The 26,118-nt window shown below is 38.4% G+C and overlaps 1 protein-coding gene across 3 annotated transcripts; it reads right to left on the bottom strand.

The window, feature by feature from the left end:
* Positions 1-819: 819 nt before the first annotated feature.
* On the bottom strand, positions 820-22,395 carry LOC114100044 (membrane-spanning 4-domains subfamily A member 4A-like). 3 transcript variants are annotated; one of them, XM_027944647.2, is made up of 7 exons: positions 22,224-22,395; positions 15,882-16,072; positions 9,787-9,906; positions 7,387-7,443; positions 4,934-5,089; positions 4,161-4,262; positions 820-1,110 (listed from the first exon to the last, which is right to left on the bottom strand). In XM_027944647.2, exons 2-7 carry the CDS (start codon positions 16,023-16,025, stop codon positions 1,039-1,041), a joined length of 651 nt encoding a protein of 216 aa, XP_027800448.1. In that variant the 5' UTR covers positions 16,026-16,072; positions 22,224-22,395; the 3' UTR covers positions 820-1,038. The 3 variants fall into 3 exon arrangements, with proteins under 3 accessions (XP_027800448.1, XP_027800446.1, XP_027800445.1); XM_027944645.3 differs by having other exon boundaries at positions 15,882-16,041; XM_027944644.3 differs by lacking the exon at positions 22,224-22,395 and adding an exon at positions 21,996-22,130 and having other exon boundaries at positions 15,882-16,041.
* Between the last annotated feature and the right edge of the window lie 3,723 nt (positions 22,396-26,118).

The raw sequence follows: 26,118 nt of genomic DNA, 5'->3' as shown, positions 1-26,118 counted from the left end.
TATCATCTTACATAATTACCTGTGTGTGTGTCTGTAGAGCAGATGAAATCTACCCAAATACGAAGTCTTCATATTGTACATCTCTACATATCTACTATGTTGTATCCTTTGATCTTTATCTCCCCACCTCGTTCCTTCTCCCCTCCCTCCACCCCAAATAACTACTGTTTGGTTTTCTGCCTTCAACATTTTTCTCCTAAATGAGATCATATACTTTTTCCCTTTCTCTGCCTGGCTTAGACACATAGAAAATAAAAGAGATGAGATCTTCAAGATAAAAACCCTAGGTTGATAGTATAGAAAGCTCACATTCTTTAGCACATTACTCTTTTTTCTGACCTCAATACTAAAGTCTCTTGTCACAAATATGGGCATCTGAATGGGAAACAGGTAACACATGAATGAACTGCTTTTAATTTTATTTATTTTTGCTCTGTAATAACAAAATCAAGTAGATTTGATGAATATTTATTAAAAATGGTGTATTGTATAATCCTGTGTATGGAACTGGAAACAAATCTCATTAAAATTCAATCCTGCCTAGTAGGAAATAGCAGGAGAGAGGGAGAGAAAATATGAGTTGTATCTGATCCACACGTACCTATGCTCAATACTCAGGCACATGCAAGGACTGGTTGTGCTATCCCATGGCACTTTTCATGGGAAAAAAGAAAGAAAAAGTGGGGAGACACATGTATTCAAATTTCTTGAAGGAAAAATAATCTGTGCCCCAGCTGTCTCATTTTAGCAGCAATCACAGTTTCTTTGCATGTTTAATCCCTATACGTCAAGTCTTGAGAATAAATGAAAACGTCCAAGTTCTGCTGACCCTTAAATGCATGCTTTATTTATTTAATTTCAAATATTCTGATAAAGATACAGAGGATTGAGTTGTCAAGTTCCTGGAGAAAAATGAGAACACGATTCTGAATTTATAAACACACACACACACACACAAATCAGAGTGGGATTCTAAATTGCGTTCTTGAGTTAAAGTAAGAATAGATTTTCTGGAACATTTTTCTCTTGATGGTGGCATTACACCTCCTTAAAAGGTGCACAAGCTGCTGTTTCTGTCACAGGAGGATTTGGTGGCAGAATTATCAGGGCCTGTGAAATAAATGAGAATGCCACAGGTGAGTGACCAAACTATGTCAGGCCTCCCTTCCCCACCCACTTATGTCATCTGCAGTGTCCACACCACCTTCTCTGAATTCCATCCAGAGCAGCCTGGACTCTCAGGCGTTCCTCAGACCAGGCTAGATCTAGGAGCCTCACCCAGTGATGGCTCTGGGCCTGAGATGCTGATGGCTGGGAGCCTTAGAGTTGATCCATCTTATTCGAGAACGGTGGTCCCTGAGGAGTCACCCCTAACCCAGGTGCTATGGGAAATGCAGGGCTGCTCCTCCAAACCAGGTTACTCGTGCTGATGACAGTGCACATCCAAATCATGATCTGCTGCCACAATAGAGCCCCACTGAACCCACACTGGCCCAGGGTGGCAGGAATTATCAGGAAACTCACACTTCTCAGACCTCAATTAGGCAAAACCCACTATGAGACTTCAGGTGATTTAGCTCCTGTGTCTTCTGTGGGGGTGTTTTTTGTGGTGTGGCCTGGGAGCCTCAAAAGAAGGCAAAGAGACACAAAGAACAGAAATGAGAACCACAAGAGCAGTCTCATTAAACTGTTGTTCTATATTTGTCTGTGAGTTTTGCTGCCCCAGGGCCTTTGTGTAATGAAGCTAATGAGCAGCTGCTGGGTTTTATTTATTTACTTATTTATTTTTTATTTGTGGTGATACATGACAATAGAATATATTTTGACATATTATACATACATGGAGTACAACTTCCTCTTCTGGTTGTACATGATGTGGAATTACATCGGTTGTGTGTTCATATATGAACATAGGAAAGTAATGCTTGATCCATTCTACTGGCTTTCTTTTCCATTCCCCTAACTTCCCTCCAATCCTCTTTGTATAATCCAAAGTACTTGTATTCTTCCCTACTCACCCCCCTTTGCTTATTGTGAGTTAGCATCTCCATATCAGGGAGAGCATTCAACCTTTGGTTTTAAGGAATTGGCTTATTTCACTTAGATGATATTCTCCACTTCCATCCATTTACCAGCAAATGCCATAATTTCATTCTTCTTTATGGCTGAGTAATATTACACTGTGTATATGTACCACATTTTCTTTATCCCTTCATTTGTTGAAGGGCACCTTGGTTGGTTCCATAGCTTAGCTCTTGTGAATTGAGTTGCTATAAACATTGATGTGGCTGTACCACTACAGTATGCTAATTTCAAGTCTTTGGGGTATATGCTGAGGAGTGGAATAACTGGGTCAAATGGTGGTTCCATTCTTAGTTTTCCGAAGAATCTCCATACTGCTTTCCAGAGTGGTTGCACCAATTTGCAGTCCCACCAGCTGCTAGGGTTTTACTAGCCACTTTCTTTCTGGATCCCTCAATATTTAGAGGAAACCCCTCATCAACCTTATGGCTGGATCTGGAGCATCTCCCCAAAGGCTCAAATATCGAAAGCTTGATCCTCAGTACAGCAATATTCACAGGTAGATGTTTTAGGAAGTGATCGGATCCAGGGAGCTCCAACCTTATCAGTGGATTAGTCTATTGATACATTCATCATTTGAGTGGACTATAGGGAGATGGTGGAAACTATCGGAGGTGAGATCTAGTTGAAGGGAGTAGGTCTTTGAGGGTGTGTCCTTGAAGACTATACCTTGTCCCCAGCCCCTGTCACCACCCTATTCTTTTGAGGACCTCTTTCCTGGTCTCTTCTCTCCATTTCTTGCCTTACTCTCTGTGTGAGTCATTATTTTCTGGGAGAGCAGAAGACAGAATCTACTGCATGTCTCAAAATGGATAAAGGAGTTTAATCCCTGGAATTTCTTCAGTAGTCTAGGGAAGGTTTCTGTAATTGAGTAATGAAACAAAATCTGGCGTTCTTGGAGGACATCTCCATTGTGAAGTGTTGAGAGCCACGGCCCAGTCAGAATGACGCCTGGTATTTGCCAGAGGGAATGTTTGAAAGGTGACGCCAGGGAACCATTGAGATGATGATTTGAGTTAAGCTATATATAATTGCTGTGATGCTGGATTATTTGTATTGTATATTTGACCTTTACTGTCCGGCAATGGAGAGGCTCTTGCTGCCTCTGGTGCCCGGCACCTCTGCTTTGGAGTTCTCGAGCTACTTTGGAGTTCTCGCGGGGATTCCTGGAGGGTTCACATTGGTTGGGGAAGGTCCAGAGGAGGGATTTCCGGTTGGTGTGTGTGTGTGTGTGTGTGTGTGCCTGGGGGAGTAGCGTGGGTGGCGTTAGAGAGAGGTTCCCAGGGAGCGTGTGTGGAGAGTGCCCGTGAGAGTTCGGGAATAAAGGTTGCTGTTTGAACCTACAAGGCTATGTGGCGGCTCGGTTATTTTGTGCCCAGCCAGACTGCGGCAGTGAAGAAGTCTCTGATCTAGACTCATGATACCCTTGAAGGGGGATAGTCAGACTCCTAAGATCACACCCAATAGTTGAGACTTTTGTGATTCTCTCCCCTTGAGTGTGGGACTTTGGAGAACTGTTTGGATCATAGGGCTGTAACCTCATCCGTATATTAATTCACTGATGGATTCCTAATTTGAATGGACTGTTGGGAGATGACAGAAAATGTAAAAGGTGGAACCTGTCAATTCGAGGAAGTGACACTCCTGTAAGGAAGTTAGGAATCAGTTGACTCTGAGTATATCAAAAAGAACATTGCTCTGGATGGATCTTACCTAATCCTGTGAGACTGAAAGAACTTGAGACATAGGCTGTCCTCTGCTGTCCTCAGAGAAGTATGTCCTCAGAGAAGTATTTCATAGTTCATGTGAAATATGCCACATGAGCATGGAAGAGGGCTAGAAACTTCATATGAGACCATGGGCTCAACGAGCTCCATGAGTACAGCCTGGGAAGACCCTGAGGAGAGGACCCAGCTAAGCTGTAACTGAGATAATCAACCTGTGCTGTCTTAAGCCTCCTGGGAGAGCAGAAGACAGAATCCCACCAGCTGCTAGGGTTTGACTAGCAGGTCTGTGAAGTCCATCACACAGCAATAGAAAACTGGTAGAGACGCCTTCAAAGGAAGGCCGATTCTCACCTCACCGGGGCTGCAGCAGATCACTTTGCATCCAAAAGCAGAGAGGGACACAGCAATGCAGAATTCTAGCACACTCAGAATAAGCACCACACACTCCAGACCCTAAAACAAAGCACAACGAAGGAACACAAGGAACGGAGATGAGAGGGTCCAAGCTTATTTGCCCCAAATCCATTGTAAGTGACACAAAAAAAAGTAGTCAAGATACACAACAAAGATGGAGAATTTGTCGGGAGCTGGATGTGGAGGCTACAATGTCCTCGGAAGGATATTTGAACATTGGGAATTATGTCAAGAGATGTCAAGAAGGTTGCTGGATTTATCACCACCTGTAGGATAACGTTCAAGACAATTTTCAAATATTACTAGAGGACCATGTAACTTCATCAGGCTCCCTCAGGAAGCCCTGAGGTCCTATAGGAACTGACATCTGCCCTCCTTTTTTTTTTTTAAAGTGGACATAATAGTACACACTGATCCGTGTTTTAAAATTAAACAGGAAAAAATGGTGCAAACATGCTCATCTCAGTAGCTATTTAATGAGTATGTGCTCTATCAATATTGCTTTCTACTCGGTTGGCCTCATGCTATGTAGAGGAAGAACAAACAGCAATGAGAGGTGAACCTGATGGCTAAATAAAAGACTGTTCTATTTCTCAGTCACATCCAAATTCCCGAAGTGCCTCACTAATTAATGGAGGTTGCTTTTGCCAAGGTCAGAGCCCTGCATACTTCTTCCACCCTGGTATCCCAGGAAAAGAGGAAGCACTTACCATTAAAGTTTTCATGGTCCCACAATGATCCGAAATCTCATTGTAGTCACAGTAATAGTAAAAGTTGGTAAAAATAGCCACATTAATTATAGTGATGATCATCCCTGTGGAAGCCAACACAGAGCTGACAATGTTCAGGCCTAGACTGCTTCGGACCTAGGAAGCAATGAAAATCAATTAAACAACCCACAACATCCCCAGATAGATCTCCATCAATCTCTTTCAACCTCTACCTCTTTCCCATCCCATTTCATCCTCTCAATCTTCATTAATAATCTCTTAAATCGACTCTTTTCCCTCAGGACTTTCAATCCTAAATTTTTGCTGAAACAAAAATATGATCTTGTTCTTCCCAAGAATAAATCCTTCATAGATAAAGAACTCAAAACACTTAACACCAAAACCCCAAATAACCCAATCAATAAATGGACTAAGGAACTGAACAGACACTACACAGAAGAAGAACTACAATCAACCAAAAAAAGATGGAAAAAGCTTTCATAATCTCTACTAATTAGAGAAATGCAAATCAAAACTACTCTGATTTTCTCTCACTCCAGTCAGAAAGGCAGTTATCAAGAATACTAGCAACAATAAGTGTTGGCGAGGATGTGGGGGAAAAGGTACACTCATACATTGTTGGTTGGACTGCAAATTCGTGCAACCATTTTGGAGATTCTTCAGAAAACTTGGAGTGGAACCACCATTTGACCCAGTTATATGGGTCAAATGGGTTTATAATCAAAGGACTTAAATTCAGCATACACAATGACACAGTGACGCAGCCACATCAATGTTCATAGCAGCTCAATTCACAATAGCTAAACTATGGTACCAACCTAGGTGCTCTTCAACAGAAGAATGGATAAATAAAATGTGGTACAAATGCACAATGGAATATTACTCAGCCTTAAATAAAAATGAAATTATAACATCTGCAGGTAAATGGAAGGAACTAGACAACATCATACTAAGTGAAGTAAACCAATCCCCAAAACCAAAAGGCCAAATGTGTTCTCTGATAAGTGGATGCTGATCCATATTGGGGGGAGGGGGGCTTGTAGGGGAAGAATGAAGAAACTTTGGATTGTGCAGAGGGGTGTGAGGGGAGGGATGGGGCTGTGGGGATGAGATGGAGGGTAGAATGAGACAGACATTATTACCATATGTATGATTACACTACTGGAGTGACTCTGCATTATGATGTACAGACAGAGGATGAGAAGTTGTGCTCCATTTGTATCCAATGTGTCAAAATGCATTCTACTGTGATCTATAAGTAATTAGAACTATTATGTTTAAAAAAATAGAAGGGAGACCAGAAAAATAGAAACAGGGACCAGGGGATAGGGAGGGGAGGAAAGGGGGAGGTATTGGGGAATGGAATTGATCAAATTATACTGTTTTATTGGTGTGCATGTATGAATATATCATAAAAAGTCACACTGTTATGTATAACTATAATGTGCCAATCAAAAGGAAAAACAAAGATTAAATCCTTCAGATAACTCCTATGGGCACAAGAGATGAACTCTCAATCCCCCAGGAGAGATTTCAAAGTCCCTTGTACTGTTCCTGCGTCCATTTCCTCCCCTGCTCTGCTACAGGTGAGTGACCTCTCATCATTTCTAACTGCTTCTCAACTCTCATGCCTCTATTCTCATATTATGTCTCTCTTTTGTGTATGCTTTTGTTGGTATTCTCTTCTCATGGAGAAGGTATGGAAGCTTTTTATAGAAATAGAAATTGCTCAGGCAAGTGTGAGGTTTGGTGTGTGTGTAGTGCAAGGTACATTTTAATGGCAGTAGCTGGTGGAGAAGGTAGGAAGGTAGGTGGAGGACAAATTTGGAAAGACTGTATTTATTATGCTCCAGAATTTAAAATTTATCCTTGAGCAAAGAAAACTCAAATATGGCCCTTAGCCAGTAAGTAAAATGTTTGCTGAGATCTGGACTTTTGACTTTTACATGCTGACCCAAGAGTTATGTTTTAAATTCACTTCTTCTTATGTAATAGTGCTTGAGGAACTTCCTTTATTGCAAACTCAAATCCTTCCTGGATACAGTTGGAATACTCATTTTCATCAGTAAGTCAATAAAGATTAGTCCACTCCAATACTTGATGTTGTCATTGTGGGCTGGATCTCAAGCTTCAAGACTTGGATGGCTGAATCCACCTGACATTTATTTTCTAGAATTCTCTATATCCTATATCTGCATAACAATTTGTGCAGCAACTACTCTGCCAAAATATCTGGTCAATGTCAGTAACTCTATCATCAGCCAATTGTTCGTCCACCATTTTTGAAAGAAAGATCTTTCTAGGTAAAATTCATAATATCTCTTGATGTTTTTAAATCAAAGAAACAAACTTTGCTTTCTGTTCTGGAAGAATGCACATTTGATTAAATCCTTCCCCTTTCAATGCTGAAGTAAAATGAAAAGAAATATTACCATTCCTTTTGTAGTTCTTTTTCCTGCTGCAATTGAAAAGGAGCCTGAAATAATAAACTAGGAATAAGAGGGAAAAATGTGGTTAAAAAAACTTTAAAGATATATCAGAAATTATAACTTACTATAACTTATTAATTTATTAAATTTGTGGTATTAAGGGAAAAATCGAATTAATTGCTACTGTTATTTACAATGTTGATAAGGCATTTAAACAATTCAAAATTACTATTGACTTAAACATGGTTAATAGAATGTGAAGAACTGTATTTTCTATAATATGATAGAATGTCTGTCTTCACCTAAAAGTTTTTATCATGTTCAGTGGGGAAATACTAGGGTCTCCTCCTTAAAATTAAAATCAAGATAATGATATGGATTATTATATAATAGTATTCTGAGTACAGTAACCAAAATACTTAGGTGAGAAAATATTTGAATAATTTGTTAGACTTACTCTTATTCACATATGAATATGATTTATATTTGAAACATCCAAGAATATCATCTAAAAACTAATACTAACTATTGAAAGTTCAGTCAGGCACATGGAAAACATTATATATTATATATGTTGTACACAATATCAGATATGCTGTGCCAGAAATTATATATGATTTATAAATATTTGTCTATTTGTACGTTAAAAGATAAGACTTAATAAGAAAATATCATGAAGCATAGCAAAAATTATATATAGCATCTCAGAAGACTAGACTTAACAAGGAATGCAAAAGATATACATGAGTAAAACACGACAGTGTTCCAAAGGAAACAAAAGCAAGCTTGAATAAATAGACCAAAGTGGGGATAATGCTCCAAGATTCTCATCAAGATCCATAGCTGTACTGGAGACCTAAGAAAACTGTACAATTGGTCTTTGAACTTGTACCATATAAAGGAGAAAAGAGAGGCACTTTTCAACTGAAATTTGGAAGTAAGGGTGAGAAAATAATTGAAGGTATCAGCAAAAATGTTTCTCATGACTAAGCAAAGGCTTGTCAGGTGGCAAACACCTGCAGTCCTCTGATGACAGATCCTGTAGTTCCCAGTGAACCACTAAACATGCATAGAAGTCATGAACTGGGTAAGGTGGTTTCCATCCTGGTCTTACAAAAAAAAAAAAAAAAAAAAAGTGGAAGTGGAAAACTAGAGTGGTTAGAGTGGTGTGTGATCCTAGAACTGGACTGATGCTTTTCAAGTCATGATTCCTATACCAAAAAGATCTTGGGAAATTTCCTTAAGCCCTGTAAGTCACGATTGCTTCATCCATGCTATGAAGACAAATCCTCCCTCAGAAGTTGGTGGTGATTACTTGGGACAGGACTGTGCCACTCAGCAGGGAGCCCAGATTTGGGTAAGAGTTTCATAAAAGCTCTTTTGGCCTTGGTATTATTAAATAAAGTGTAGCTCAGCTTCCAAAAGATCTGCATTTGCTCTTCTTCAAATCTGGCACTTCAACTGTCAGCAGGACAGAAAAATTAAAAAGGCAAGTCTCTCACAAAACTCTAAACTGTCTTATTCTCAATTTTATAGATACGTGGATATCCTTTATACTTGAATATGTTCCCTGATTCTAACAGAGACGCATTTTAGACAGTTTACCTTTCTCTTGTCGGTAGATGAAAAGATAATTTATATACTCAGTTTACACTTTCAATTTGCTAAAACAAAAACAACAACAACAAAAAACTCTTCTTGTATATGTGGGTTTTTTAGGGAAATATTTCTAAATTTTCTTAAATTCTAATATAAATTGTAGTTACGTTCATTAAACTTGTGAAACAAAACTTATCTAACAGCAACTCCGTTTTCTAAGATGAGTTCGACAGTACAAATTGCCTGTCAGTTATGTCTTCTCTTCTTCCTTTCTAACAACACCCTCATTTTGTTTAGACTCCCATGAGCTTCCGAGCAGGGTGAACAGACACAGAAATGATTCTCGATTAGTCCAAGTTAACACTAGTAAGTGCATTATTATTGCCCATATCTGGTTTAAGAATACACCTATAACACATTTGTGAACATGATATGTGTCAGCCAGTCAGATAAATTCTTACACTACAGGATACCAGCTCTGGAACTGACTAGCCTTTGCACTTTTTGTGGTCTGCTTTTGCTGTCAATCTTTAATTTGTTCTGATTTGAGCCTGTGGTTACAGGCTGCTATGCTCTATCCTAATAGATCCATACTAAATATTTGGTAGATCCAACTTTCCATGAGTTTTGTATTTTAATTGACACTTTAAATATGAAAAATCTGAGTCATCGCAAGGTTGAATATATCTTTCTCAAAGTTCTAGAACTACTAGAGAGAGTTGGGGTAGGATTCCATGCAAAGCCTCACCTTATTAACAACAGTGTTAAGATACCTCCAGTTATTCCAGAAGATATGCTACTCACCATCAGTGACCCCCAAACTGTGTACCCCGAAATTATAAGTGGTCCATAAATGAACCACTTGAGAGTCATCATTATTATCCCGAAGATGAAGATAATCAGGGCAATTATAATCTGCACAACCTAGAAATGACAAAGAAAGTTAAAAAAGATCATCCACCACCAAAATTGTGACCATGCTATCTCATATCCAAACACTAAGTGACCCTCATTCTCCATCTTTTGATATAGTCTGATGAATTTCCAGACATTCTTATCACTTTTTTTCTCATCAAGAACTGTGGATATTCTAACTTATCAAAATTATTCCTCAGAATATTTATCATTGACCCATTAATTTCAAGGTTAGAAGGAGCATGCCAAAACCTGCTCAGGGCACTTTTCTGATACTCTCATTGCTTCTTCTACCACAATGGCTGTTCTCTTTGTCACATGCTCAAACAGGAGTCATACAGGACATAGGAAGCAATCATTCTAGCAAGAAGAGGTAACCTGAAGGAAAAAAAAAACTTAGATGGAGGCAGAGAACAAATGTGGCATTCTTTTGGGATCTGAGGAAAGAATTTGTGTGGGAGACCAACCTTGCACGTGACTGAGTCACACTCCCTGGCTGGGTGCTGAGGTGCTCAGTCACAGAAATGTGGCAGAGCTTTCCCCACCCTTCTTGGGTTCGAGGGTTGGTGTCTGGTGCATGGGTGTGTCTTCCTACAGCCCCATGGGTGAAGCTATGCTCACCTGTTCCTTTGTAATATAACCCCTTGCCTTGTTTAGGATAGAATCTTCCATGGAAGTGCCTTGTGTGTGTGTCACCTTCTCTTACTGTGCCCTTGGGTGTGGCCTACCCAGGTGTCAGTCAACCTGCTGACAGTGGACATCATGAAGATACTCAGCCCCCTGAAACCTGACCCCTTGCCTCATTTGAACAGCTTCTCCTCAATAAAATGGGTCAGCTCTCGCTCTCTCTCTTCCTGTGGACCCTTAATGTCAGAGGAGCCGTCACAGGACCCCAAAGAAAAAGGTATTTGTGTCTCTTGTGTGGTTATTTTGCACAGCCCAGTTAGCCCAGTTCAACTGGAGTAACCCCTGAGCCTTTTAGTTGTGAGAACAGAAACCTGACAAATTTGAGTACAGTAAATAAAAATGAGGAATTGGAGTTCAGTTGCGCAAAAGGTATTAAGAAGGAGTTGAAGAAAATGAAAATAGTATCACAACCTTGGGGATGTAGTGAAGGTAGTGTGCAAAGGGAAATTCATAGCATGTGTGCATGCATAAGAAAAGATGAAAGACCTAAAACCAATCCCCTGAGCTTTCATCTGAGGAAACCAGAAAAAAAGAAGAACAAATTAAGTCCAAAGGAAACAAGAAAAAATAAAAAGCATAAGAGAAATCAATGAAAATGAAAATATGAAACCAATAGCCAAAGGCAACCAAAATAGAAAAACTGTTTTTAAAGATAAATAAAGCACCCAGAGGAATGCTTTTAAATCAATTTCCTTTTAGCCAGTCTATGAAAGAAATAGGAGAATACCAATTAGAAATATTAGATATGAAATAAGGAATGTTATTGTAGAACCTAGGGCATAAAAAGGTTAATAAAGGAATACTATAAGAAACTCTGTACCCACAAATGAGATAACCTAGATGAAGTGATAAGTCCTCAAGGCATAATGTACCAAAACTCACAATAAGAAATAGCTGATCTGAGTAGGCTTATGTCATTAAATAAGATGACTTCATGATTTAAATATTCCAAAACAGAAAGTACCAATTACAGAAGATTTCAATAGCAAATTCTAACAAATTCTTAAAAAAAGAAATGATACCAGTTCTCTATAATAACTTCCAGAAAGTATAAATAGTGGGCATGCATTCTAACTCATTCTGTGAGAGAGGGCACTATCATAATAGCAAACCCAGACAGAAATTACCCCAAATAATAAACAAATAAATAAATAAGAAGAAAGAAAACTGAAAGTCAACACTTTTGAAATTCTTACTAAAATATGAATATGGATACTAAAATCCTCAACAAAACATCATTGAATTGAATCTAAGAAGGTATAAAAAGAACTATCTTCTGTAACAAGTGATATTTATCCCAGGTAGGTAAGTTCAACATTTAAAAATAAATTAATATTAACTATCACATCAATAAACTGAAGAAAAATCATGTGATCATATCAATAAATGCAGAATAGGCATTAAAAAAACTCCTAGTAAATTAGAAATGGGGAGGAACTTCCTCAACTGGCTAAAGAATACCTACAAAAATCCCACAGCTCCCTTCATAGTTAACAGTGAGAAACTCAAAGCTTCCCCACCAAGATGAAGGGCAAGGTACTTCTTTCAACACTGTGCTAAAGTCCTACCTAAACTAACATTAAAAAGTAAAGGACATAAGAGAATATATATATATATATATATATATATATATATATATATATATATATATATATATATATATATGGAAGAACTAAAAATGTTCATAAATGACATGATGGTCATGTAGAAAAGTCTGAAGGTAAAACAAAACAAAATACTCCTGGAACTAATAAAACTCATAACTGACTATAACAGGGTTTGGAGGATATATGATTCTGAATGTTTACCTCTAAATGTGACCTGACATTTTTCCCTTAAAGCTTTTATTTTATCCTTGTTTTGTATGTTAAGCATTTTAATTATAATGGGTCTTGAAGAGCCTCTTTTTTGACCTGCTCTATTTGAGGTTCTGAATTCTTCCTGTATCTGAATGTCCATCTCATTCTGAAGGTTTGGAAATTTTTTCTATTATTATTTCCTTGAAGAGTTTATCCATTCCATTAGCTTGCACCTCAGAGCCCTCAAAATTCCAGTGTTTCTTAAATTGGGTCTTTTCATGTTATCCCAGATTTCTTACATATTCTTATCATGTTAATTATTTTTTTTCCTTTGATACTAGCTGAATATTCAAGGCTGGCCACTTTGTCTTTCAGTTCTGAGATTCTGTCTTCAGCATGGCTTACTCTATTTAAATTAGTAACCTTAAAAATTACATACTTAGGTATTGATTTGGGATTGTTATGTATAAATCTGAAAAACTTGTACAAAACCTGTAAGGAAAACTATAAAACTCTGATGGATTAGATCAAAGAATTAAGAAAACCTGAGAAGATATTCTATTCCTTGTTCATAGACAGGAAGACTTAATATTGTCAAGATTTAATTTCTTCCCAACTTTATGTAGAGATTCAATGCAATCTAAAAATCCCAATAAGTCATTTTGTAGGTATGAACAAACTGATTCTGAAGTTTATAGCAGATGTAGTATTGATGAAGAATAGAGTAAGAAGACTAACACTATACAACTTCAGTGCATATTAGAAAGCTACATTTATCAAGACACTGTGGTATTGTAAAAAAAAAATAGTAAAACAGATCAAGGGAATAGAATAGAAAGCTCAGAACAGCATCAACTGATCTTTGAAAACAGCAAAAAAAAAGTGATACAATGAAGAAAAGATAAGTCTGTCTTAGTTCATTGAACATAATGTTCTCTAGTTCCATCAAGTGACATAATTTGGCTCTTCTTTATGCCTAAATAAAACTCCACTCTCTCTCTCTCTCTCTGTGTGTGTGTGTGTGTGTGTGTGTGTGTGTGTGTACCCATAATGCAGATTTCTTTCACTTAATACACATAAAGTTTCCTCCATTTTTTTTTTCCTGGCTTGATAGCTTGTTTCAATTAGCATTGAAAATATTCAATATGTATGTACACACACACACACACACACACACACACACACACACACTTACACCTATTCTTTATCCACTCATCCATTTATGGATACTTCAGTCCCCTGATTGTATTGCTCTAAACATGAGTATGCATGTATCATTATGGTATGCTGACTTTAATTCTTTTGCATAGATCCCAAGGAGTAGAATAGCTGGGTCGTATGGTGGTTCCATTCCCAGTCTTTTGAGAAATCTCCATGCTGATTTTTATATGGTTTTACTAATTTACAGTTCTATAGTCTATAAGTAAATCCTTTTTCCCTACATCCTCACCAGCATTTATTATTATTTGTATTCGTGATAAAGGAATTCAGCAATTTTCTTATAAAACTGAACAAATTCTTACAATACGCTATGATTCGGATTTAGTTTGTCTTCCAAAGGTTTGGGTGATGAAAGCTTGGTTTCCAATGTGGTAGAGTTGAGGTGGCAGGACCCTGAAGAGGTTAGGCCTTGTGAAAGGTAATTAGTTCATGTGGAACCATCCATGTAAGGGGTTTTTACTGGTCTTGAGGAGAGGGGTAGCTCTCACAAAAGCAAGCTGTTATAAATTCAGGTGCTGCATGTGCTTTTTCTTTATCCTCCTCCAAAATGTCTGGATGTAGCCAAGGAACTCTCACTAGAATGCAATACACTTTTCACTTTTCAGCCACCACAAGTGTAAACCCTATAAACTCATTTCTTTCTTAAGTTACCAAGCCTCAGGTATTTTTTTCTAACAACACAAAATGGACTTGAACACCATATACTCCAGCAATTGTGTTCGCTCCAATGAGTTGAACATTTATGACCATTGGAAACCCAGACACAGATATTCATAGCAGCTTTATTGACATTTGCAACCAAAATATCATTTTATAGAAGAATGTGTAAAAAGGAACTGTGGTACATTCAGAAAAAGGAATATTTCAGTGCTAAATTGAAACAAGCTATCAGGTCATAAAAAAACATGGAGGAAACAATGAATAAAGGGACAAATGGTCTGTCTACTACCAGTGAAGGAAATCTACATTAAAAGGCTAAATTATTTAATTTGTCATTTAATTAAACCATTACATTTAAATTGATATTTAATTCCAGTAATATGAGTTTTAGAACAAGGCAAACTATAGAGGAATTAAAACAATAGCAGTTTCCAGGGGCTAGAGAGGAAGGAAGAATGAGTACACAGAGCATGGGGGATTTTCAGAAAAGGGAAATTACTTTGACACTATGAAGGTGGATATGTGTATTATACATTTGTCCAAAGAGAGAATCTTAATGTGTATTACGGACTTTGAATTATAATGATCTGTCACTGAAAGTTAATCAATTGTAAAAAATGTACTGGCGGGGGAGATTGATAATGGGAAACTATGTATGTATGGGCACAGAGTGACTATGGGATATATCTGTGTTTTCCTCTCAATTGTTCTGTAAAACTAAAATTCCTCTTTAAAAAGTCTGTTTAAGAATACTTACTAAGCCTGGTGTGGTGGCACACTCCTATAACCCCAAAACTGAAGCAAAAGGATCACAAGTTCAAAGCCAGACTCAGCAAAAGTGAGACACTAAGCCTCACTTTTGAGAACCTGTCTCTAAATAAAATACAAAACAAGGCTGGGGAGTGGCTCAGTGCCTCTGAATTCAATCCTTGGTATCCCCCCACCCCCCCCAAAAAGAACACCTTTTAATATATTAAGAATAAACATTGCATATGTCAATATAAATAAGCATTTTCCAAAATTGAAAAAAATTTGAATAAGGGGGTGGGGGAGAATATAAAGTACAATTAGTTGAGCCCAGCTGAAGTTGGGATAAAAATAAACCTCTGTATTCAGCATCCCTTAACCTGCCCTATAGTGGCAATGTTTAAACTCTCCATTTCTTTAGCCACATCCATCTGAGATTCCAGGTAGAAGTGTTTGGAAGATAAAATATTTTTTACCATCTGAGAATCAGGCTAAGAAAAGGAACCAGAGAGACAGATAAAGGGACAAATGGTCTGTCTACTACCAGACAGGCCAGTGGCGAGGACCTCGGCTAGCCCACTAAGCCCTTTCTGCAGCTGTTCTTCCCCTGGGCTGAAATAGAACTCTCCTGGATGACCCACCACCTGGAATGGAACTAAAGTCACCATACTTTAAATGTAGCTGGATCAGAAACATGATGTGACAGAGTACCATACCAATTTTTTTCAAATGATAAGACCTGAAAATTAAACACTGAAGATCCTAGGACTGGTGGGTAAACGACAAGGTTCCTGGGACAGTATTGGGCATTGGGTTGATCGGGTGTGAGTTTACACCCCTGGTCTTCTCTCACACAGGCGACTGACTTACCCCGAGAGCCAGGGGTTCACCCTTCAAGAACTTCTTCTGCATCCTTTTCCACACTTGGGAGCGTAGAGCGGTTGCCTGCTCCAGGAACTGCAGAGCAGGGCCGCCCTCCACGGAGGTCTGTTCCGTTCCTTGCGTGGTTATCATGGCAGCAGAAACAGTGCTAGAATAAGAAATTGATTCAGGATAAGGACCTGGATGGGACAAGAGAGGGACATGGCAGTGTGAGTCAGCTTTCTCCCTAAGGGGAAATTCTGAACTATATTATGATAGCTATTTAAGAAAGGAAGGCATAAAAAGGAACACATTAAGAGGAGAGAAGGGGAAAAGGAGAAAAGGGGAGAGAGAGAGAGAAAATCTAAAGACCACGTGATGTCAAGATCTTAGTGCTGAAGACAGGAAAATGTGGAGAGAACCCAGGTAAATATGTTGGACCCCAAAATTAGGAAATTTTCTTCAATTTCATATTTAAGTGTGATCAAATTGATCTCTATCCATATTTTTCCTATTCCATTGGTTATAGCCACCTCTCCATTGAAGGATCACTTTAATAGTAGTAGTTAGCTACCCAGAATCATCAGCATTACCATTTATGTATAGTATTTTATAGTCCCCTTTTTCTTATCGGAACATAGGTACACCCTCAGAACTAGAAGTCTTTCCACTGTCTGTCTTTAGTGAATGTGTTTTATGGAACCTTGAATTTTGTTCTACAAACCCCAGACTTGGAGGATGGAACTTAAGACTCAGAGTCATGCCCTTGACACCACATTTTAAATCTCTTGTCTTATTATAGTGCCTTAAATCTTGACTTGCCGATGCATAGCGAAGGTCCCCAACCTGTAGGTCCAAGCTGCTAGTTTGTCCCTCAGGGTCAAAGACCCCAGATTCATGGGCAATCTGCATCTACTTGTGCCTCAGTGAGAGAACATGTTCCTAAAGTTTCAAGGGACACAGTAGTTTTGTAAGATCCTGTTCAGCTCCACACAGCTGAAGCAACTGCATGAAGCCTGCAACACTACCCCCAACCAGAGCCAGAATGACTGCTTCTTGCCCAGCCCACCAGCTCAGACTCATGTGCAGGTGAAAATCTTGACCTTTAAGAGTACTTTGTAAAGTGTTGAGGATGTGGATGCTCCAAAAGTTGTGCAGCCAGCCACACAGATACGCAAGAAATGTGAAAACACAAGAAAATATGGCATTTTCCAACGAACACAATAATTCCTCAATAACTAACTCCAAAGAAATAGAATTACATGAGTTTCCTGAAAGGGAATTAAATAAACTTAAGGAAATTCAGAGATACAAAATAATATAGTTAGACAATTTAGACAATTCAATGAAATCAGAAAAACAATTCATGAACTGAACAAAAAACTAAAGATATACATGTATAATATATATTATATAATCTATTGTATAGATTATATAATCTAGTATATATTAATTATATATTAATCATATATTAATATATTATATAATACATTATATAACATATGATATGTTATTTTATATATTGTTATATAATATATTATATGTTATAATATATATGTTATCTTATATAAAATAACATATGTAAAACAAAGAACCAAACAGAAACTCAAAACTGAAATCTTCAATAAATCAAATTTAAAAATATAAGAGATTTCCATGAAATTCATTTGGAAAAACAAGAGACCCAGAATAGCCAAAGCAATCTTTATCAAGAAGAGTAAAGCAGGAGGCATCACAATACCAAACCTTAAATTATCCTACAGAGCAATAGTAACAAAAACTGCATGGTATTGGTACCCATACAGACATGTAGACCAATGGTTCAAAGCAGAAGACACAGAGACAAACCCACATAAATGTGATTGTCTCATACTAGAAAAAGGCACCAAAAACATACATTGGAGAAAAGGTAGTCTATTCAATAAATGGTGTTGGGAAAAGTGGAAATCCTAATGTAGCAAAATGAAATTAAACTTCTCTTTCTCACAAAAATCAACTCAAAGTGGATCAAAGACTTTGGCACTAGAACAGAGATCCTGCACCTAGTAGAATAAAAAGTAGGCCCAAATGTTCCTGATGTCAGCTTAGGACATGACTTCCTTAACAAGACTCCTAGTGCAAGAAATAAAATCAAGAATTAATAAATGGGATAGATTCAAACTAAAAAGCTTCTCTCAGAAAAGAAAAAAACATCTTCACCACATGCTCCTTAGATAGAGCACTAATCACCAGAATATATAGAGAACTCAAAAAACTTAACACCAAAAATAATAATAATAACCCAATCAATAAATGGGCTAAGGAACTGAACAGACACTTCACAGAATAAAAAATACAATCAATCAACAAATATATGAAAAAAAATGTTCATTATCTCTAGCAATTAAAGAAATACAAATCAAAACTACTCTAAGATTTCATTCACTCCAGTCAGAATGGCAATTCTAAAAACTACAAGCAATAATAAGTGTTGACAAAGATGTGGGGGAAAATATTCACTGATACATTGGTGGTGGGACTGCAAATTGGTACAACCACTCAGGAAAGCAGTATAGAAATTCCTCAGAAAACTAAGAATGGAACCACCATTTGACCCAGATATCCTACTCCTCAATTTATATCCAAAGGATTGAAAATCAGCTCACTACAGTGACTCAGCCACATCAATGTTCATAGAAACTCAATTCACAATAGCTAAACTATGGAACCAACCTAGATGTCCTTCAACAGATGAATGGATAAAAAAATGTGGTATATATACACAATGAAATATTACTCAGCCTTAAAGAAGAATGAATTTATGGCATTTGCAGGTAAATGGATGAAACTAGAGAATGTCATGCTAAGTGAAATAAGTCAATCCCCCAAAACCAAAGCCCAAATGCTTTCTCTGTTAAGAAAATGCTAATTCATACTGGGGAGTGGAAGGTAGGAAAGAATGAAGGAGCTTTGGATTGTGCATAGGGCCATGACGGGAGGGGTGGGGCTGTGGGGGTGGGAAGGATGGTGAAATAAGACAGACATTATTACTCTATATACATGTATGATTATACTACTGGTGTGACACTATACCACGTACAGCCAGAGGAATGAGAAGTTGTGCTCCATGGGTGTACAATGTGTCAAAATGCATTCTACTGTCAAAAAAATAAATAAAATTAACCACCACCACCCCCAAGTACAACAGATTTCAACAGCAGACTGGATCAAGCAAAATTTTAAACTTTGTAAACTTGAAAACATCTTGGAAAATTAGCCGTAAGGGGGGAAAGAGTGGGGGGAAGCATAAAAAAATGTGAAGAAAATCTAAGATACTGGTGGGATACCATTAACAAATTTTCACATTATGGGAGTTCCAGTAGGAGAAGAGACAGAAAGGGATAGAAAGTTCACTTAATAAAATAATTGCCGAACAGTTCCCTAGTCCAGGGAGAGAAATGGACATCCAGATCCATGAAGCTCAAAATTTCCCAAAGAGATTCAAACCAAAGACCTCCTCTCCAAGGCATATTATAAACAAAACATCAAAGTCAGAGACAAAGATAGACTCTTACAACAGCAAAAGAAAAAGCAAGTCAAATCTAAGAGAATCTTGATTACACATCAGTGGATTTCTTGACCAAAAATATCCTGAGGGCCAGAAGAGAAGGGGATGAAAAAGTCAAAGCGCTAAAATAAAGACAATAACCGCAACCCCAAAATAGTGTAACCAGAAAAAACTCTCCATCAAGGAAAATAAAGATTTCCTCAGGTAAGCAACAATAGGGAACTTATTACCCCCAGACTGATCACATAGGAAGTACTTAATGGAGCTATTCAAGCAGAAACTAAAGGATAAATATTATCATGAAAATATATGAAGGTATAAAAAATCACTGGCAGAGGTAGACATATATTCACATTCATAATAAACTATCATGGTGGTGTATACATCATTCATATCACCGATATGCTGGGTAAAAATTAAAATGGTCAAAAATAACTAAGGTGACGCAAGTTGTAAGGGAACACCCAATGTAGAAAAAAGTCAATTGTGATATAAAAGTATACATCATGGGGAGGAGGGTAAGGTCCTATTGGTCACCCTCTTCTTTAAAACACTTCCTTTGTATTACACTATTAATAAATAGTTAAGCATTTTTAAAGTTGTTGATAAGAGAAATTCAGCTGATTCTGTCCACCTTTGTTACTCTGACCTTATTTTGAACTTCTTTTCTCATGTACTTATTTATTCTGTGGTCCTGGGAAATGAAACCAGTACTGTTCTACCACTGAGCTATCCCATTCCTTCTTTTTCCTAACACCCCCCTGCCCCAACACACTGGCTTTTAAAATTTTATCTTGAGGCATGGTTTCAGTAAGTTGCTGTGACTGGCCTTGAACTTTGGATCCTGCTGCCTCAGCCTATCTAAGTATCTGACATTACAGTCACCTGTCCCTCTGCTATCTCTCCTTTTTATTTTTGATATCTCTAATGCATTGGCCTTATTTTAGTTTTTTTCCAAAACAACAATTTCATTCTTATATTGGGGCATTTCGGCATGTCGGTCCCATTCATAGGAATTTCCCTATGAATTGCATCTCTGTCTGCTTCATAACAATAAGCAGAACATCCCACCCCAACATTGACCCTTCTCGTAAGTACACTGACAGTATCACGCAGTCTGCCTCCATTCAGACACATGAATCACTCAACTTACCTCCCTGTTACACCACAGAAGCAAAAGGGCTATGAAGTAACTAAAGAGGATTCTTTTCAGTCTAAGTGAATGTGTACTTTATTTTATTCTCTTTTATGCAGTGGGGTCTCTGCCTGTGGGGTCTACCTTCAGATAGAGGATTTAGGAAATTTATAAACACCTCTGGTGGCTCTTCTGTATTTGAAGCCTCTCTAGTAAGATGGCAGGCTTCCCCAGGACAAAGACATTATATCAAAACCTGCTTTCAAGTGACTTTGATTCTCTGCCAAGACAGGTCAGGCTCTGGACACTGAAGGCTGATACTCTCTATGTCTTTCTAAGAGACTCTGGCCACGGGAGGAGCTCCTACCTTCATATCACAGAAATCCACATGTCCTGACCCAGGACAAGTCAGCTCCCCAAGGACAAAAATGTATGTCTACACTCCAATGATCAATGTCTTCATTTTCAAATATCAAGGAAACCCAAAATGCAGACTCTTGGATAGTATGAACAACATTTCTTCCAGGTTTTGGGGAAGATCTGACACTTACTTTGCCGCATTGCCTGTGACCTCTGGGAGACCATTGGCGGTTACAGTGTACTTACTTGGGCTCCTGGTACAGAGATAGAGATACATGGGCAATTCTTCCATCTCCTATTGGCTATCAAATCCTTGTGGAAATGCATGACCACCAATCGTTTGTGTCCTTATTTTTATATTAACACCCCTCATGGGTCACCATCTCCAAGGAGGCATGAAAAGAGTGGTCTAAAGGTCTAGACTCACCTTTGACAAACTTATAAAATATAGACCCCAAAAGAGGCCTGCATCTGGATGTTTTTGTTTTTTTTTGAAGAAGAAAATGGTGGTGATACAGAAATGGTAACCTGGGCAGGGAGACAGACTGGACTAGAATCCAGTATAGTCCTAGCCCTTTCATTAACGAGTCTGATTCTGGGCAGGTCATTTCCCCTCTCTAGGTTTCTTTAATCTCTCTAAAAAGAGAGTGCGTTGGGTAGTTTCCCCCAATCTTCTTTGTGATTTCCACAAAGCTAAGAATCTTCTAAGAATTTTGCATCCACATAGTTCTTCATGAGCAACTTCAGTTTGTGGCTTGGGTGTGCCATGCATGGTGACAAAGACCACTGGAGAACTAAGCCAGGCCACAGACTACGGCAGGACCATTGTAAGTGCATTTGGCTGAGGACCCTGCCTTAACCCCAAGCCCTCTCTCCACCAGATTCTGCATGTGGCAGATCTTTTCTTTAAATGTCACATTATAAAAATGACAAGTTTGGAGACAGAGAATGAAAACTACAGAAGAAGGAGTGTTTTAAAGGTACATAAATTGATTAATCAAACATTGAAAATATGTGCTTACAGTTTTTTGAAAGCCCAGAAAGTTAGAGAACAAAAATAACTAAAACTACCGACACACACCCAGCTTTGGACTTTAGGAGGTGGTTGACCATCTTCATCTTGTGCTGCAAACCTACTCCTCAAATGCACCAGATGTACACTTCAGGGTGGACTCAACGCTCCCCGATCCACAGTACCGGTATGTGCTATGTGAGCTGTCTCATTCTTTCTCCTATTCCTAGGAGTCTAAGAACCAGTAACTGAAAATCCATCAGTCCAAAAGCCCAGGAAGGATGTCCCTGGACCTACCTTCTTCCAGCCTGCAGCATGTGCTGTGTCTGATGGGGTCCAGGCTCCAGAGAAGTGCCTCGATTCTCTGTGAAGCTAGAATCACCTCCTCCCACTTCACACCTGACTCAGATTAAATCTGCACTTTTTTTTTTTCTGGTGTTTTTTCTGAATCCGAAAGGCTGTGCTGAGAATTTCTGAGAATGACAACTAGTTCCTTTTTTATTGTCCCTAATATGGGAGTGTCTATCTATTGTGCAATTTGCTGAAAAGCAGTGATCATGGCTTACAGTCTTTCATATGAAAATAATAGTGGTGACTATTTGTGGGGGTCAGCGTGAGGATGTGTTGTGTGCCCAACTCTGTTGAAAGGTCTTAATGCACACAAACGAATCTAATGGCATTTAGAAGCCTTCTGAAGGCCCATTTTCACAATTTCATACGGCTCCATGTTATTTTCATAGAAAACTATACAATTTAAACATGTTATTTGCATGTTACACTGTTGGAGATTCATTGTGAAAGTCCACACAATGGCAACAAGGTATCAGGGCACTATGACGCATACCTTTAACCCCAGCTATGTAGGAGGCAGAGGCAAGAGGATGGAAAGTTAAAGGTCAGCCTGGGCAATTTAGCCAAAGCCTGTCTTGAAATAAAGAGTAAAAAAGAAAAGAAAAAAAAAAGTTCTGTGATAGAGTTTCCCTGAACTTGGTGGTACATTCAGCTACTTGAGAGGTGGAGGCAGGAAGATAACAAGTTTGAGGACAGCCTCAGCTATTTAGCAATACTGTCTCCAAAAGGAAAAAAAAAAAGTGTGGGATGTAGCTCAGTGGTAGAGTGCCCTGGGTTCGATTTCCAGTGCCCACCCCCTAATTAGAACAAGTTGGTGGCATAGCAATAATTAATACAACACCTTTCAAAGTCAAAGAAGAAACTGGAGTAAAAGAAAGAACCTGGTCTTGCTCTTCCGCCCTGGGCCTGGAAGGGTGACGTGGCTGGGGCATCGATGGCCTCACTATGTCTGCCATTTTCAATTTTCAGAGTGTGTTGACTGTAATCTTGCTGCTTATGTGCACTTGTGCTTGATGGTCCTTGGCATCCAGCCTCCTGGACAGAAATAAAACTGGACTATTGGGAATACTTTGGAAGTATGCCAGAACTGGTGATTCAGTATGAACAAGGACTTATCTGCAGAAAATAATGGCAAGAATGGTTAACCCTTTTATCTCTGAACATCGAATGAGAGACATTTCCAAATGGTGTTCTCTATTTTTATGCTATTGGACCAATGTTCTGTCTAAATAACTAAGATACAACCATTTGATACACAGAGTTTCATAATCTGTTACAGTCAACCTCAGTACTGTGTCTACAATATTACATTCTGTGCAAATGTCATTCTGTTGTGTCTGATATCAGTTTTTAGTAGGGTATCTTTTAAGGCTAATAGTAGAAAACAAAATTGGTGAATTACTCAAGTTCCTTTCATTGTGGTGTGGAAAAAAAAATGAGTCTTTATACAATGACTAGCTTTTTAATTGAGAAAATAGTTCAATTTTGTGTTAGTAAGGATTGCATTCATATTCATTAACACTTGCTTTTCCTCTGGCCACACCAGTTTGATCATTAACCAGAGTGTCTCTACTCGTAAAAATTTTATAGTTTATTTCAGGTGTTTAGAATATTTAAAACAAACCCATGCTAATGAGGAAGATTAATGGGATGTGACTTAAAATCAGTATTAGGAAAATGTTCATATTTAATATAAGAGGGTTTATAAGCTATTGCTGCCATAGTAGCCTATGACATCTCTGATCAAGTATGCACATGGCTTAAGCATGAGTTTGACCATCTAGCTGTTGTTCTCTGAAAAAGATAACACTTTTAGTATGAAAAGAACAAAATAAAACAATATCATAGTTCTCGCTCTGGTTCCTAAGAAAAGGGTAGTAAGATTAAGCTCTAAGAAGGAGCACAATGGTCAATGGCAACGCGGGATATCAGGACAAACAGAAGCCGGAACCCTCATCACTTTAGTAAGAACTCTTTTCCATGAACACTGTCTGGGGAACAAGGAGCCTGAAGACAATCAGGTACATTACTGAGAATGAGAGGACTCAAGTTTTAACTTCAGCTCAGCCTCTAAACTCAATATGATTAGAGTGGGACTTCGTGGGGTTTTCTTCATCCTCTAAGTGACAAATTGAAAGAGGTAAGTTCTAATGACCAACCAGTCTGATCTCCAGTGATTCCACACCTGGTGGACTCTTCCTATGTGATGTTCTCACTGTCAACATGAACCAGCTCAGTTGAGAACCACCTCCCTTCCCATCAATACCACCTGCCATGGGCATCCCATGACTGTTACATATCATGACTGTTTTTTTCCAATACAAGGAGATCAGTCCACAAAGCCCAACCCTAGAGATACACTGGGCTCCATGGAACATGCTGACACTGTTACCCTGGGAGAGTTTGAGTTGAACTGTCTGTAGTACAGCAGCACATGCAGAAGAATCCCAAGGCTCAGCAGTGTCTCCTGTAACAAGAGAAGAGTGGACAGTGCTGAGCCTTTATCCTTCCACATTTTGAATATTTAAGTCAACTTTCTTCTTGCTGGATAATTTATGAAGAAAATCCCAATGTAACTTTCTTCCTTTTCCTCTATAAATAAGCTCAGCTTCCCCCCCCCCCCCTCTGTGTGGCTGGTTTGTTTGTTTTTAAGATTTTCTCTTGGTCTTTGGTTTTCTGCAGTTTGAACCTGATAAGCTTAGGTGTGAATATTTTGATATTTATTATGCATAGAAGTCTTTAAGTTTCCTACATCTGTGGTTTGGTATCTATTACAGACTTTGGAAAGATCGCCATCGTTATTTAAACTTCAAATATGTCTTGCATTCCTTAGTCTTTCATAGTATTTCCATTATATGTGTGCTATGGCTTGGATATGTCATGTCCCCCAAATGGTCACGCTGCAATACAGGATGTTCAGAGTGAAAGGATTAGAGGAACTGTGATCTAATCAGTGGATTAATCCATTTGCTACATCAATAATTTGAATCAATTACTGAGTGGTAACTGTAGGCTGGTGGGTGTGGCTGGAAGAAGTATGTCATTGGGGACATTCCCTTAGGGCTTGTATTTTTCCCTGTCTCTTTCCTTGCTCTGTTTGGCTGCTTCCTGGCCTTCATGAGTTGAGCCTCTGACTTGCACCATCCCCTGCCACCATGATGTTCTACTGCACCTCAGGCCCAGAGACACAGAGTCAGCTGACCATGGACTGAACCTCTGAAACCATGAGCCCCCAAAACTTTTCCTCCTCTAAGTTGTTCTTGTCAGGTATTTTGGTCACAGTGATGGAAAAATGACAAAAATGTGTGCTACAGCTTTGGCAGTTGTCCCACAGTTTTAGGGGACAGTTTTCCATTTTTTAAAATTTCATTCATTTTTGCTCTTGGCTTTTCAGTTTGAGAAGTTGCTACTGACAGGTCCTTAAGCTCACTGATCATCTACTCAGCTGTGTCCAGTCAATCGACAAACACTGAAAAGCATTCTAGAACTTCCGTCAATTCTGCTTTAGACATACCATCTCTCTGTTTATAGTACCCATTTTTTCTGGCCCTAGAGTATTCATTATGATTATTTTTGATCTGTTAACTCTAAAATCCCTCCCATATCTGAGTCTTGTTCTGTTGCTTTATGTTTCAGGATAAGGAACATATGAGATCAGGTGAACTTTGCAGATGAATCCTTTTTCCCCCTCTCTCCCCATATTCTCCTCCATCCTATACGTGCTCAGATCTTTCAGAATAGGAATAAAATTGAAGAAAGGAGAAAAGACAAGAGTACATGACAGATAAAGTCCAATAGACTCTTCTTCAATTTCTAGAATACAGAGTGGGGTGGTGGTGCA

Source organism: Marmota flaviventris, chromosome 9, assembly GCF_047511675.1.
Source record: "Marmota flaviventris isolate mMarFla1 chromosome 9, mMarFla1.hap1, whole genome shotgun sequence".
Taxonomy (NCBI): Eukaryota; Metazoa; Chordata; class Mammalia; order Rodentia; family Sciuridae; genus Marmota; species Marmota flaviventris.
The sequence above is the reverse complement of the archived record's forward strand: the minus strand, read 5'-3'. Positions and strand labels throughout refer to the sequence as shown.

Excerpts from the sequence above, each read along its gene's own strand:
- LOC114100044 (XM_027944644.3), bottom strand. The coding sequence starts at position 22,033 with ATGAAGATGGTCAACCACCTCCTAAAGTCCAAAGCTGG. Across the intron at positions 16,042-21,995 it reads CTCCTAAAGTCCAAAGCTGG|CACTGTTTCTGCTGCCATGA; the intron begins GTGTGTGTCGGT and ends TTCTTATTCTAG. Across the intron at positions 1,111-4,160 it reads TCTGCTGCAGCCCCGGTGAG|GCCCTGATAATTCTGCCACC; the intron begins GTGAGAATCGGC and ends TTTATTTCACAG.